The 13,273-nt window shown below is 51.0% G+C and overlaps 8 protein-coding genes across 8 annotated transcripts; 4 read left to right on the top strand and 4 right to left on the bottom strand.

Moving 5' to 3' along the window:
* Window positions 1-383: 383 nt before the first annotated feature.
* Window positions 384-4,609, top strand: I303_105422 (uncharacterized protein; the record flags this gene model as incomplete). Its single annotated transcript, XM_065969164.1, has 18 exons — window positions 384-573; window positions 687-725; window positions 768-1,011; window positions 1,077-1,138; window positions 1,185-1,342; window positions 1,392-1,763; window positions 1,942-2,104; window positions 2,241-2,293; window positions 2,345-2,457; window positions 2,513-2,863; window positions 2,939-3,020; window positions 3,076-3,198; window positions 3,348-3,431; window positions 3,488-3,673; window positions 3,727-3,813; window positions 3,856-3,962; window positions 4,033-4,171; window positions 4,235-4,609. 18 exons carry the CDS (start codon window positions 384-386, stop codon window positions 4,607-4,609), a joined length of 2,928 nt encoding a protein of 975 aa, XP_065825236.1.
* Window positions 4,610-4,638: 29 nt separating this feature from the next.
* I303_105423 (uncharacterized protein) lies at window positions 4,639-5,628 on the bottom strand (the record flags this gene model as incomplete). The annotated part of the gene is made up of 1 exon (XM_018408428.2): window positions 4,639-5,628. One exon carries the CDS (start codon window positions 5,626-5,628, stop codon window positions 4,639-4,641), a length of 990 nt encoding a protein of 329 aa, XP_018262119.2.
* A 209-nt stretch (window positions 5,629-5,837) lies between these two features.
* On the bottom strand, window positions 5,838-6,685 carry I303_105424 (uncharacterized protein; the record flags this gene model as incomplete). Its single annotated transcript, XM_065969165.1, has 2 exons — window positions 5,838-5,894; window positions 6,185-6,685. The coding sequence occupies 2 exons, from the start codon at window positions 6,683-6,685 to the stop codon at window positions 5,838-5,840; spliced, it is 558 nt and encodes a 185-aa protein (XP_065825237.1).
* Window positions 6,686-7,027: 342 nt separating this feature from the next.
* I303_105425 (uncharacterized protein) lies at window positions 7,028-7,804 on the bottom strand (the record flags this gene model as incomplete). Its single annotated transcript, XM_018408427.1, has 5 exons — window positions 7,028-7,077; window positions 7,142-7,362; window positions 7,423-7,508; window positions 7,561-7,682; window positions 7,750-7,804. 5 exons carry the CDS (start codon window positions 7,802-7,804, stop codon window positions 7,028-7,030), a joined length of 534 nt encoding a protein of 177 aa, XP_018262118.1.
* A 369-nt stretch (window positions 7,805-8,173) lies between these two features.
* On the top strand, window positions 8,174-9,124 carry I303_105426 (uncharacterized protein; the record flags this gene model as incomplete). Its single annotated transcript, XM_065969166.1, has 3 exons — window positions 8,174-8,453; window positions 8,534-8,799; window positions 8,849-9,124. The coding sequence occupies 3 exons, from the start codon at window positions 8,174-8,176 to the stop codon at window positions 9,122-9,124; spliced, it is 822 nt and encodes a 273-aa protein (XP_065825238.1).
* Window positions 9,125-9,245: 121 nt separating this feature from the next.
* On the top strand, window positions 9,246-10,069 carry I303_105427 (uncharacterized protein; the record flags this gene model as incomplete). The annotated part of the gene is made up of 3 exons (XM_065969167.1): window positions 9,246-9,298; window positions 9,348-9,903; window positions 9,971-10,069. 3 exons carry the CDS (start codon window positions 9,246-9,248, stop codon window positions 10,067-10,069), a joined length of 708 nt encoding a protein of 235 aa, XP_065825239.1.
* Window positions 10,070-10,591: 522 nt separating this feature from the next.
* On the top strand, window positions 10,592-10,901 carry I303_105428 (uncharacterized protein; the record flags this gene model as incomplete). The annotated part of the gene is made up of 2 exons (XM_018408425.1): window positions 10,592-10,700; window positions 10,759-10,901. 2 exons carry the CDS (start codon window positions 10,592-10,594, stop codon window positions 10,899-10,901), a joined length of 252 nt encoding a protein of 83 aa, XP_018262116.1.
* A 280-nt stretch (window positions 10,902-11,181) lies between these two features.
* Window positions 11,182-12,871, bottom strand: I303_105429 (uncharacterized protein; the record flags this gene model as incomplete). The annotated part of the gene is made up of 2 exons (XM_065969168.1): window positions 11,182-12,138; window positions 12,542-12,871. The coding sequence occupies 2 exons, from the start codon at window positions 12,869-12,871 to the stop codon at window positions 11,182-11,184; spliced, it is 1,287 nt and encodes a 428-aa protein (XP_065825240.1).
* Between the last annotated feature and the right edge of the window lie 402 nt (window positions 12,872-13,273).

The following is a 13,273-nucleotide window of genomic DNA, read 5'->3' on the forward strand; positions in this document are numbered from 1 at the left end:
CGGATAAGATCTGGTTTCGGGAAATTTTTCAACAATCAGGTTATACGTGGAATTGCTGACAAGAACTGGACGCGGTCGCCAAGTTGGTTCGACTTGATTGTAGGCGAATGCCCTCGAGAGACTTGCGTTGGAAAAAGCTGGCGGATGCAATGGAGCGCTCGTTGCCAATAAGTATGCAAGTGATCAGGGTGTGTGACGTTGGGGATGACACAACGTCGAACAGACAGAATGAGTTGCAATCAGGATGCATAGCGCGAGAGCGGGTCACGTGATGCAAGTCGGATTCTCCCTTACTTCGCTCGCTTGCATTGACTACATTCAATGATATACTCGCAGATCTCAATCTTCCCGGATCATCAGCCCATAACTCCTATCCTAACGCAATGGCGGAACTCGAAGCATCGTCCGAGGTCCTGTTGGCGGAACTGAATGAGGTATTGGCGGCCCAGGAGGTCAAGCCACATCATGTACCACTAATTCGTCGACAAATCTCCTTGATGATTCGCCTTGGCATGACGGAGGAGGTGTTAAACGGATACAGCAGACTCTCGTATTTGGTCATGCTCGATGAAAGTGAGTAGATTACATACGTGTTTACGCTGATGAGGTAGACACCTGGCTCTCTTACTTTGATCTCAAACTTGCGTCATACGCGCGCCCGTTCACCTTGGACGCATTCGTCGAAGTGCTGGAAAAGTTCGATCAAGCGGAGCAGGATTATCTTTGTGAGTTTGGATTAGTGTTAGGCCGACTCTAACGTGGGATAGCCATTTCTATCCTCGACCGACATATCAATTTCATCCTTGCTTGCTTCCGTTCCGATCGTCCCGGATCGCAGGGAAGCGATGCATATGCAGATGGCGATGTAATTGATTTCCTTACCGAGGACAACACTAGGAACATGGTGAAATCGGTGTATCAGCGCGGCTCTCATGTCCTGAATGAGAGTGATCAGCTTTGGCAAACATGGCTAGGCTGGGAGTTGGGACTGTTGGGACGCGCTTCGAACAAGTGAGTTGTTTTGGTTGACCTCTTGTTCAAGGGTTCCAGCTCGATCTGGACTAATACAATTGCAGAGGCGAGTCTCTGGATGTCCTACACGCGATATACATTGATCGGATGAGAACACCACACACAAGTGAGTCCATCAGTTTGCTTATTCAGCTGACCGGATTTAGGTCTAGACCAGACTTCGAGTGCATATTCCTCCTTCTGCTCGCAACACTGCCCCGAGGAATACGAGGTCAGGATGATAGAAGCCACGGAAGCTAGTAAGATAGCCAAAGATCAGCTCTCGGAGAAGCGGTATGGCAGGACACGGAATGACTTTGAGGAACAGCTTGTGAGTATACGACGTTGTGATATTCTGCACAAAGCCGACAAATACCCAGAGGTACACTGCCGATCCGAATGCTCGAGTACAAATTTTACTTGAGTATGCCCACTGGGAATCTGATCCGAGGGCTAGAACAAAGTCTAGCGGGCAAGGACCGCACCTGGACCAGCGATCGACTCAGAGTGTATACGAGAGAGCGGTCTGCAGTTATGCAAAGGCGGTTGCAATTCTGTCGGCAACTCTAGATGAATCAGAAAATTCGGTGAGGTTATTAGACCGTCAACTGCAAGAGCAAAGCAAGCAAAAGAAGGAAGAGACCCATGTTGAGCGTGAAATTATGAGGCAACAGATGGAACTGAATGGCGAGGCAGTACGAGCGTACAAGGATGCGGAATCGGTGACTTGGAGAAAATATGGATCCTGGGCTGTGAGTTTACAGGTTGACGACAACGGCTGACATACAGGTTGAAACGCTTCCACCAGAAGCCGCCGGTCAAGTGTGGTCTCGGGCGGTTCGAGCGTGCCCTCAAAATGGGGATGTCTGGGTTGATTACCTGCTGAATGAAGTGAGTCGATATAAGGCCGAGCTCAAGCTGACATGACAGGAAAGAAATGGTTCCTCCTTAGAAGCTACGTCTGCTGCTTACGAGAGATCATTGGCTCTCGGCATGCTGGACATGCCGGGGAACCGCGTGACCGATTTGGTAACCGTCTTCTGCGGGAGAGCAGCGATGGAGAACCGGTTGATACCCTCAGAAAATGTGGAAGGTGGGTTTGGCAGTCATGTGCTCCTGCTGACTTGCCTAGCGTCTTCAGCCCCTGTCATGGCGACCGTTCTCAGAGGTCTGGATCAGGTTGCAACAGGTACGTTGCATGCGTGTCCAACATTGCTGACGACGCACAGTCGACAAGAGTGGGGATTCCGGCCTCAGGCTGGAGAAGTTCCTGCTGTCATGGGTGAGCGCTCAGCTTCTGTGTGGGTTGTCTCGCTGCTGACTCGCTAAAAAGGCTGAGACTCGTGCTCCCGCTTATCTTGAACAAGCGTTACTTGTGGTCGACAAGCCCAACAAAGCTCGCTCATCGGCATATCAAATGGTACTTCTTCATGCGGATACTCTCAGGTAAAGCCAATCCAGCTGTTTTAGCGCGAGGGTCATTTGTTGATGAATGGTGCAGTCGTCACGGTGAAATTGAACGGGCCCGGGATGTTTTCCATAAAGCTCTCGAACGATCTGACCTCGACTGGCCGGAAGCCGTTCACGAAGCCCTGCTTCGATTCGAATGTGTGCATGGAAAATTGGATTCCTTGTTGGACGCGCAAAAGCGAATTGACAGACAGATGGAGAAAGTCATCAAACGACGAGAGAAAGCGGCGATTCATACTCAGCAGCAGCAAAAAGAGCCGGCGACCGCTGTCTCAGATACTCACCTTGACGATACGCTCCAGACAGCCGCGAATGATGCGCGCAATGAAGTCGTTGCAGAAGGTCCGACCGCATCGGGAGATCAGGAGCCTGCGTATAAACGGTCAGTCTATTCGCCGATTTTCCTGCGCTGTCAACAGTTCTCCGTTAAACAGTCTTGTCTTCTTGGTTTGGTCAGAGATCGAGAACATACCACTATTCTCGTTAGTGGCTTGCCGAATGGCATTTCGCGAGAGAGAATCGAATCTCTGTTCACGGATGTAAGTGTTCAGAATTGCTTCGATGAGGCTTCACATGTTTAGTCATTTTCGATAGTGTGGTCCTATACGAGAAACAACGATCATTTCTGATGGCCATAACGACTTGCTGGATGCTGCGTTGGTAGAATTCTCAAGCGTGGAAGCTGTACCGTCCGCTCTGCAGAAGGACAGGCGCAAGGTAGATGGCCACGAAGCCTCAATCTCCATGTTGTGGCGATCGACTCTTTTTGTCACCAACTTTTCCCAGGAGATCGATGACGCGACTCTCAGACAGCTCTTCAGCCAAGTGAGTCTCGATCGTCATCCGTCAGCGCTGATTGTATTCAGTATGGGCGAATCTTGCAAACGCGTTGGCCAAGTCGTAAATACGCTAGTAACAGACGATTTTGTTACATTACTATGGAGTCACCGGTACGCCACACATGTTAGGGCGATGATTGATGCGCTTCGCTGACCTTATCATGCAGTCAGCAGCACAAGAAGCTCTGATCTTGCATGGATACAAGACTGGCAACGACGGATTCGGCATGAGCGTTCTGATTTCCGATCCTTCAGCTAAGACGCAGCGCAGCGACGCAAGCAATTCAACGTTGTTCGTTGGGGGCCTGGACAGCAAGACCACGGAAGTAGACGTTAGGAGTTTACTGCAGGGCGTAAGTCGCCAGACAGTGGGGTCTGTTAATCAATGCTCACCATTTGTACGCAGCGTGGCACTATCCGAAACGTGAAGTTGGGTTGGGATCCGTTGAAGAGGATATGCAAGGGCTTCGCGTTTGTAGACATGGCTTCGGAGGTGAGTCGGAGCTCGTAGCAAGGCATTTACTGACCTATTCAGGCCGAGGCAAGGGCATGCTTGCAGTTAGATGGCACCCCTTTCTTGAAAAAGAAGTTGAAAGTCCAAATCAGCGATCCCAATTTTGCTAATAAGAAGGCTAAAGACCGGTGAGTGATGGAGTGTCGGGCTAGCGCTAATATTCAGCAAACCCGACCAATTAGTTGAACGAAGGGACAGGTTGGTGACGTTGACCAACCTCCCTGAGAACACTCAGGAAGGTCTCCTTCAACAAGCTCTTGAAAAGGTCGTTGGCGTTCGAAGATTAGAATTGTTCACGAAAGTCAACGAAGCCGTTGCTGAATTGGAGTCGGCCCAAGTAAGTGCAGGATGTATGCCGATCGAGTGCGACTAATTTCACTGACTGGTCTTGCCCTCTCAGGATGTTGGAAAACTACTGTTAGGTTCAGAGCCATTTGTTTTCCAAGGCAATGAGATACATTTTACAGATCGAAGAAATCGTGCCCCGCCGATCACGAAGGCATCGACGGAGACCATCACCACTACATCGTTCGCACCTCGAGCGGCTCGCAAAGCAAAAGTTATAGCCAAACCTCGGCCCACAGCTGTCGCAGCGGCAACGAGTAAAGCTGAACCCGGTGCGACAACACAGGGGCAGGAAGATTTCCGAGCCTTGGTCGCAGCCAAGAACAAACAGAGGGAGGAGAAACTCAATACAGCAAAAGAGAGTGCTACAGGGGAGAAGAGGAAATCAGAACTGGATGAGCAAGATGATGTCAAAAGAGCGCGTACATAGTCAATAGTCCATGCATTGTTGTTGATATATTAGGCCACACCAAATAACCTTCTCCACCATCTTTTGAACCGGAACCATCCACTTCCTTGCCAGCCTGCTCGTCTACCTTCCGTTCCGACCCACATCCGCCCTGTTCCGCATCGAAGCACGCCCTCTTCGTCCTCAACCTCCACGTTGGGTACGCGTATAATTGTTGGCTCCAGATCTTCGGCGGTAGCGACAACGATGACATCCCACCTTGCTTCTTCCATCGATTTTACGCCTCGCCCGGGCCTCACGAATGGGAAACTGGCATCTCCTTTAGAGCTGATGAAGCGAGGGAATAGACTCATCATGTGTTCTGCTTCCTGATCAGACAGATGAGATGGGAAGACCCAAAGTCTGAACCGTGGTCGATTGAGATCCGCTTCCTCGGCAGCTATATCATCTTCCGTGGGTTCCTCTTCGTCATCTTCAACGACGGGTTCGGGATAGGTGGAAGTGGTGGCCATATGGCCGGATCCATATTCACTAGACTCACTCAGAGTGCGTCGGCCCAGAAGATGCACGCGATCCTCTGAGATAAGCGGGGGCATGGGTGGACGGCTGTGAGGCGCTGTCGAGGAGGGACCATCGTCATTGTGCTGTGGCAGAAGGGGAGAATCAGGATTACTGGAGCGTGAGACTTCGTCTGATGCGCCTCGTTGCAAAGGATTAGGGATGGTCGAAAGTTGTCGACGGGACGGAGGAGGGGGTGGGGCGGGACCACGCTTGTTTGGACGGATATCGGTGAATGGGTCAGATATAGCCCGAGACCGCGAATCTGATTTGCGCGATGCGTTAGGAGGTGACGTTGCCAATTCTTCCTGACAGTCGTAGTCGATCGGCGTTTTCTGCGGTGATGGGCGAGCCGGTGGTCGGGAACGCACTTCAGAATACGATCTTGGGAGCGTACGTATTCGACGAAGCTTTGGAGGAGAAGTGAGGGCTTGATCGTCGAAGCCAAGAACACCTTTAAGGAATGAGACAGCTTCGTGCATGAATTCCGTGCCGCTTCATGATCAGCGATGTTCATGACTTGAAGAAACTCACCCTGATTCCAAAAATACCGCATCATCGATTTCCCAAACCACCCTACTCGGACCTGCTCCACCTCGGGTACTGTCGCCTCGACTTTGAGCGCGCAATGCACCCCATAGACCTCTGAAAAAGGGCTCAACGCCTCCGGTCTTGCTTGTACACCAAGTCGCTATGAATTTCTGAGCTCTCTCGCTCCTTTCACTTTTGGCTCGAGGACCGACGAGGTCTTGTCGTGCCAGCGGGGTCAGCGATGCCGAGGCGACCGTGCTTGAGATAAGCGCGTGAAACGATGAGATACGTAAACGTAGATGATGAAGATGAGCTAGTGACCGCAAAGAGGATTGGAGTCGCGTGAATGCTGCTCGATGAGAAGGGGGCAGAGAGGCGAGCGTTGACGAAATGTATGAAGCAGAATCCTCTGGCGGTGTAGGGGAAAAGTAAAATAACCGACAGTGGTGCGCGAATAGTTGGAGATCCTGTCTCATTGTTAGCAATACTCACGAGGTATGCACTTACAGCTGGATTGGGACTTCTGACGCCTTCAACTCTGTGTTGACTGATCCCCTCTCTTCCGGAATACACACTGGGCAACGGAGGACTTCTGGTCCCACTGTCTTTGCGAGGTCGAGCAGCTCCGCCTTGATCGGAGCCCTGACGGACGACAGCAGGGGCTATTGTCGACTCATTTGATCCGCGACGCGACCAATGACCTGTTCTCGATTGGGATCTCGAGCCAGGGGTTATTGGTGGAGACCTGACCCTGTTTGGTACTTCTCCACTCAGCGCCGCTAAACCACCTGGGCGGGCACGAGTGGAGACAAGACTAGGCGAATCTATTCCGGCCGGAAGGTTGTAGGACAAGCCTGCCTTTACGGGCGAGTGGCCGGCTGATCTTATGGAAGAGCTTGAAGGTGCAGTGTTATGGGTGTTGACGCGTAACGGCGGCTGTCGTTTTGACCTAGAGGGAGGCGGCGAAGGTGGATAATCGGAGCGGCTGTTGTACGTCGAGCGGGACATGAATGCGAGGATGGCTGCGGCAGTCCACAAGCCTTCATGAGACAGATTGATGAGCACTAAGAATGGAGAATTGGTCGTTGATCGTACCAAACAAAGCAAGTAGTGTCAATTGACTGGATCACTCAACGCGTGTGTAAGATTTTGAACCGAGCAACCACCCTTAATATGTTAATATCCGGTTAACATCCCGATGTCCCAAGAAGCTCTTCAGACTGCAAAAACAGCAATAGTATGCAAGCAATCGAATTCCATCAAGCGAATCGATATTGACATGCATTCCACAAACATCAAGCGCTTAAATCGATACATGGTAGGTTTCACGGGCAAAGATTGGCAAAATTCTTACTTTCTGTCCCTGTTGAGGAAAACGTAACCGGCATTGAGGTAGGTAGCTGCGATCACGACGCCAAATTGAGCTCGCACCATGAACAGCGTGGGAAGAATATAGGGACTGACCGTAACCCAACCAAGCGCAGTAAGGAGCAAGGAACCAAGTCGTGCTGAAGGGCGTGTAGAGATTGTGCATCTTAATTGTCATGGCGGAGACAGTTCCGAAGAGCGCCAGGATGTTTCCGAGCGCGAGCTCTTTCTGCTGTGCTCCAAAGAAGAATGGGCTCCACAACAGGTTGAGAGCCAGCTGACCGTAGTACAGCTGCAAGGCTTGGTCTGCGTCGGCGCTGAATGTTGAAGTAGGTCAGAATCCCGCAGGTGTAAGGGCGAGGAATGGTGGTACATACGTTCCGGCTGGGGTCACAGCGCTGTCAAAAGCGCGAACAGTCAGATGAGACGCGTATCCCATCAATCCGTAGAGTACAGTCCACACCTATGAGGAATCAGCTAAGTCTGTGAAAAAGGGCGAACATATGTGCACATACAGGACCGAAAACCTCTTTAGGGGGGTTTCCGGGGGGAGGCGTCATTGTCTTGAACCAATTGCTTCGCGACGCTTGACCTGTAACGAAGCCGCTAGCCACTCCAAGGCCGATGGGCAGTCCCACTGCGGAGCCACAGCGATGTCAGCGGACGCAGCGGGAGCACACCTGCGTGTGAATTCCGCAGCTTACCGGCGAGATATGGGTTTCGCGCAACATCGAAGAGAACTTCTGGCAAAGGCGACATGTTGTTGGCTATGTGGACTGGTTGACTTGATGCGAACGGCAGTATTGAGATGTCTGGATGGCGAGAAGAAATCTAAAGAAGAAGAAATTGGAAGTGAACTTGGGGGAAAGTCACCATACAGTAGAGTAGCAGCTGCCAAAGAGAGGAGACATGACATTCGACGCAGCGCATTCATGTGACTACCAAACAAGGTATGACGTATGTAAGACCCAAACGGTGTAGCGCTTGATTACGTAATTTGCTAGTCGTGCACGAGGTCCTCGCATGGGTGTTTTGCCACTCAATCCAAGAATTTCAAAGCCCTTTCATAGACCGACCAGGTTTCATGTATGGGGTTAATTGAACCAACAAATTCCTTCACCCGAAAATATGTCAAGGCGGACGAGCGAAGGGTACATCGACCAGGCCACGAGTGGTCCGGCTGAGGCTGAAGGAAATGGCGATGCGCACCAATTTGACGACGCCGAATCGAGCGGGTCAAGCATTTCAGAGGAATCTGAAGGTTTAGCTTTTGAGGACGGAGTCGAAATACCGGAAGAGCAGCTTGTCAACGGGCCTCTCTCACATGGGTCAAGTTATGAAGATGAGGAGGCGGAAGAGGAGGGAGAATGGGACGTAGACGATGAGGATTGGGAATTAGCCAATGGAGGTGAGTAAGCTTTGTTGACGGCTTAACTGACTGGGCAGATTTCACGAAGCAGTATAACCGAGTACGGCAACAGCATGCAGCCACGAGTGGCAGTGTACCTTTGCCCGCACGTAATGCTCCTGCGCAGCCTTCCTCGTCAAGGGCTGCTTCTGCCAAGCCCAATCCTCTCGCGCATGTTGGCGTTGCAATGAATCCTAAAGTCGCACACGAGAAACAGGACAAGGACAAAAGCGATCGAGCTACGCAAGATCAAGTTCTGGACTCCAGGACCCGTCTGGTGTTGGCCGGATTGGTCAACAGGAATATAATCGGGAAGATTGAGCGATGTGTCAGCACGGGCAAAGAGGTAAGTTCAACGTCTACTGCCCGGAGCATGCTCACTTACCTGTGTCCAGGCGAACGTCTACTTTGCCCAACCAGGGGTTGCGGTGAAGATATACCGAACGTCGATACTGAATTTCCGGTCGAGGTCAAACTACATCGTGGGCGAACAACGGTTTAGAGGAGAGTATACATCGTCGAAGAATCCGCGGAAGATGATCAGAGTATGGGCAGAGAAGGAGTTAAGGAATCTCCGGCGTCTAGTCCAGGGCGGGATTCGAGCACCAAAGGTCCACGACTGCAAAGAGAATGTACTGGTGATGGAGTTTCTGGGGCAAGGCGACGAGTGAGTTGTTCATGCTTAGAATAATCTTGCTGATAATCAGTGCTTCTCCTCGGTTGAAGGACGTACAAATCGAGGCAGATCGCTCCGACTCGCTGTATGCGGAACTTGTTATCGCTGTGAGGCGGATGTACCAGCATTGCCATCTCGTGCATGCGGACTTGAGTGAATACAATATTTTGTCAGTGGTCTTCCGCATCGGTGGCACAGGGACTGATTTCAATGGTCAGGCTGCACGAGAACCACCTGTGGATCATAGACGTGTCTCAATCGGTAGAACACGATCACCCCAAAGCCTTTGACTTTCTGCGGGCGGATTTGCAAAACGTGGAAGACTTCTTCGGGCGTCTCGGAGTCAAATGTCTGGGATTGAGGAAGGCGTGGGAGTTCGTCGTCACCGAAAACATCGGCCTCAGCCACGAAGACGAAATGAGTGCGGAAGGCGATGAGAAACTAGCAGCAATAGTGTCCGAGTGGCTTTGCCAACCTTCCAGCAAGACAGATGATGCGGTGTTTTTGTCATCGTATATTCCCAGGACTCTAGCGGAAGTCTATGATCCCGAAAGAGACGTAGATCTCTTGAAACGCGGCGGAGGGGATGATCTCATTTATGCTGGAATCACTGGCCTCAAGCTGGCGGACAAGACCGACTCGAAAGATGTCAAGGAGGTGAGGTTTGAGGATGAGATCCATTCGGAGGCAGGCCCCGCTTCTGAGGGCGAAGAATCGGAAGAAGAATCGCATAAACCGCGAGGCTTCAGACACGAGGACAAGGACGCTAAAAAGGTAAGCAGTGTGCCATCTGGTCACCTGGTCACTGCAGACGGGTTTTCCATTGACCTAACTCCCGTAGGAACGCAAGAAAGCATTGAAGGAAGAAAACCGGGAGAAACGGAAAAATAAGATGCCTAAAGCGGAAAAGCAGCGACTGATAAAGAAGTCGCAGAAGTGATGGGATTCAAAATCTGATTGAGATAGTAGATAGGCTTGTGCATCATCATTGCGCCATTATGACTTTTGCCGATCGGGAGGTGATCATGACAAAATCCCGATGAGATCTCGTAAAAAGTAATGTTGGCTCTAGGCACGATAAGCGATAAAACCCTTTATACGATGATTTCGATTGAAAACAGGTATTTCGTCGCGTCGATTCGATCATGTTTTCGTTGATCGATCGGGTACATGAAGAATGCATTCAACATGTTTGTGACTGGATCCAGCTTCAGAAAAGGCTCGATACGGATGTGATTCAGTCCAAGATCGTATCTTCTTGCGTCATTTCCAGATCAATAGAGACTTGCGTCATAGCTGTTGATTGTTTCCTGGTTGTAAGCTATATAAGATGGGTATCGCATGGTGAAGATTGCTTTTCCCCCTTACAACAAACATATTTCTCTATATCTGCAAATACTGCCAGTCCCGTTTATTTTCGAAACCAACGAACAATCAATCCCAAACCAACCAACTAAGCAACATGTCTGACTTTGAAACCTCCCAAACCAACATCCCTGAGACCGCTCAAAACGTTGAGCTCGAGGACCGACGACAAGAGGAATCTGAGGCCACCGGAACTGTCTCCAAGGGTGAGTAAGGAGGTGGAGTCAGTCAGCCACCTTGTGCTAATCATTGTTTCGTTGACAGAGGAAGTTGAAGGCTTGAAAGACACTATTGGTGGCGGTGAAGTTCTCGATGATTCAGAAGGTTACACTCGATCCTCAAACAAAGATGTATCTGCCATGAAGCAAGAAGATGAAGTCGATGCTGCTGTAGCTGACCTGGAGTAGAGGCAATATCAAGTTGTAATTGTACCATGCAACTGTATCAATGTAGCATTGCTAGCCTTGTCGTGCAGGTACATGCTTACAAGGACTAATTGTGTCGATGAGTTTATATATGCCTACAAAATGTCCCACTCTTGCAATATTGCTCACTTTTCCGCTTCATCTCGCCTCCCGTTTCCGCCCAATCCCCTTCCGCACTCCTCCGCTGACTCCGCGCATCCCCTCAACTGCTCCCGACCCTTATCTCTCTCCTGTCTCCTCGGTTCCCTTGGCTTCCCTCCCTCTATGCCGCTGGTCCCGGCGTAGTCGCCTTGCCTGACCGATCCCTGCTGGCGTATGAAACTTGACTCGCAGGGCGCGTAACTCTGGCTGCCCTCCTGGGCTCATCTTTCTGACTACTGTGCGCCTTTCCACCTCTGGGCTGGGACCTGCCATCGTTGTTGATGAATTCGTGGAGCTCATTGGTAGGGCGATAACCCAGTATTTTCATCTCATCCAGAACCAACCGCCATCGGGAGTCTTTGGCTGTCACGCATTTCCGGACGAGCGCATCGTACGTTGAATAAGATGGCTTGAACCCATCCGATTTGGCTTTTTCGAGGTAGTAAAACGCATCTTCGTATTTGGACTGAGTGAGGCACAAGCTTATCATATGCTGATACGTTGTTGCGTTGAGAGGCAAGGAGAGACCGTTGATTTCGTTGAGTATAGTATCCCCAAGAGGTCTATGCCTGGCAGATATGCAACAAGCCAAAACAAGGTTGAAAGTATCGATGTTAGGGATCAAGCCGAGATCTGCCGCAGCCATCTGAGTGGCTCGCGCTCGTTGCAGGTCGCCTAATCTTGATGAGGCATCGATGAGAGCGTTGAGTGCGCTGATGTCGATCGGCTGACCCTCATTTTGCATATCCTCTAGTGCGTAGAAAGCCTGGTCGATCAGATCTACACTGGAAAGGACTGCTACAATCGGTTGGACAGACGCCATTGTCGGGGTAATACCTGCTTCTCGAATGGAGACGAGAACATGAAACGCGTTCGGGACTTCTCCAGCGTTGCAGAAGGCTTCCAACAAAGGTGCGAGGTGTTGTTCTTGAGGTGATACAGGAAGAGCTTCGAGGATCGTGGATGCGAAATCGGGTCTTCCCCATCGGCCAGCAGCGTTGAGCATGGACAGTAGCAAGCCCTCGTCGGGAGTGTAGCTGTTCTTGACTCTGTTCCAGGCGGTTTCAACCCCAGAGAGCTAGCTATCAGCTATGTCCGGCTGTGATTCCGACTCACGAAATGAGAATCCGCGCTAGCTATGAGTATGTCCGTCCAGGCGCTTTGATCCACCCTGACACCTGTTGCGGACTCCTTCTCGACCTTCTCAGCGATCTCGAGCGCCAGGCGCGGACAACCCCATTCGCAAGCAAGACGTATAGCGGATTTGACGATGTATAATGGCGGCGGTATATTCTTGGCGAACATCGAGCTTATGAGGTAGATTATGTGCTCCAAGTTCCCGCTGGACGCCGCAGCACGGGCCAGCGCATGATAGCTGCCTGGTATAGTGGAATCGGTGTATAGCAAGAAGGATTGGAGAAGATGGGGATACATCACGGTGAACTGTTCGTCAGCCAAGGGCAGCTCCAAACGGAACTTACCCTGAGCAGCGCTTCCATTCCTTCTTCTCCCAGGTCCACTTGTCCAGCTTTGGCGTCTTCCCATGCAGCCTGAGCAACATGCCATCCTAGATTGTCCGACTCGTCACCCTGGACCGTCCTGCTGAGCGAGAAGTCTCCAGCTGCTTGCAGGATCGCGATATAAGCCTCGGGTCGCGGGCGTCGAGAATCCGCTCTCAGCTGTGAGAGTCTGTTTAGGAGGTGGGATAGTGACTCCCCGTTGGGAGCTTTTCTACCCAACTTGGGCAAGGGCGCCCGTCGATTGGGCACATTGACACGTCCCGAACGAGGGGTGCCTGCGGCAGTCGACATGTTGCGTCCGGCAAAACCGAGCGCACGACATGACTTGCAGATTCCTAACATGAGGGAAAGGTGGGTAGGCGAGCAGGCGGTCGGTCAAAGGATGAAATGTGTCTCTATATCGTTGAGCTTGTCAGGTATGCGCGCAAACGAGATAATCTTATGGCGAATGAATATCCGAACTTTTTGTCTCTACACCTCAACGTCAAACATGGTGGGCACGTGGTTACTTATAATGATGTGGCATTGATTACATTACAATAGGTGGGACGAGGGGTTTCTGAATGAGGGTGGCGGAGTGATACCACGTTTCAAGGTGAGTCGCGCCATGTAAGCTTGTTGGCTGCGCATCATCGCATCCACCGCAACTATTCATGAAGCATCAACACAACTCTAACTCTTATCTTACACGCT

Source organism: Kwoniella dejecticola, chromosome 6 (genome assembly GCF_000512565.2).
Source record: "Kwoniella dejecticola CBS 10117 chromosome 6, complete sequence".
Taxonomy (NCBI): domain Eukaryota; kingdom Fungi; phylum Basidiomycota; class Tremellomycetes; order Tremellales; family Cryptococcaceae; genus Kwoniella; species Kwoniella dejecticola.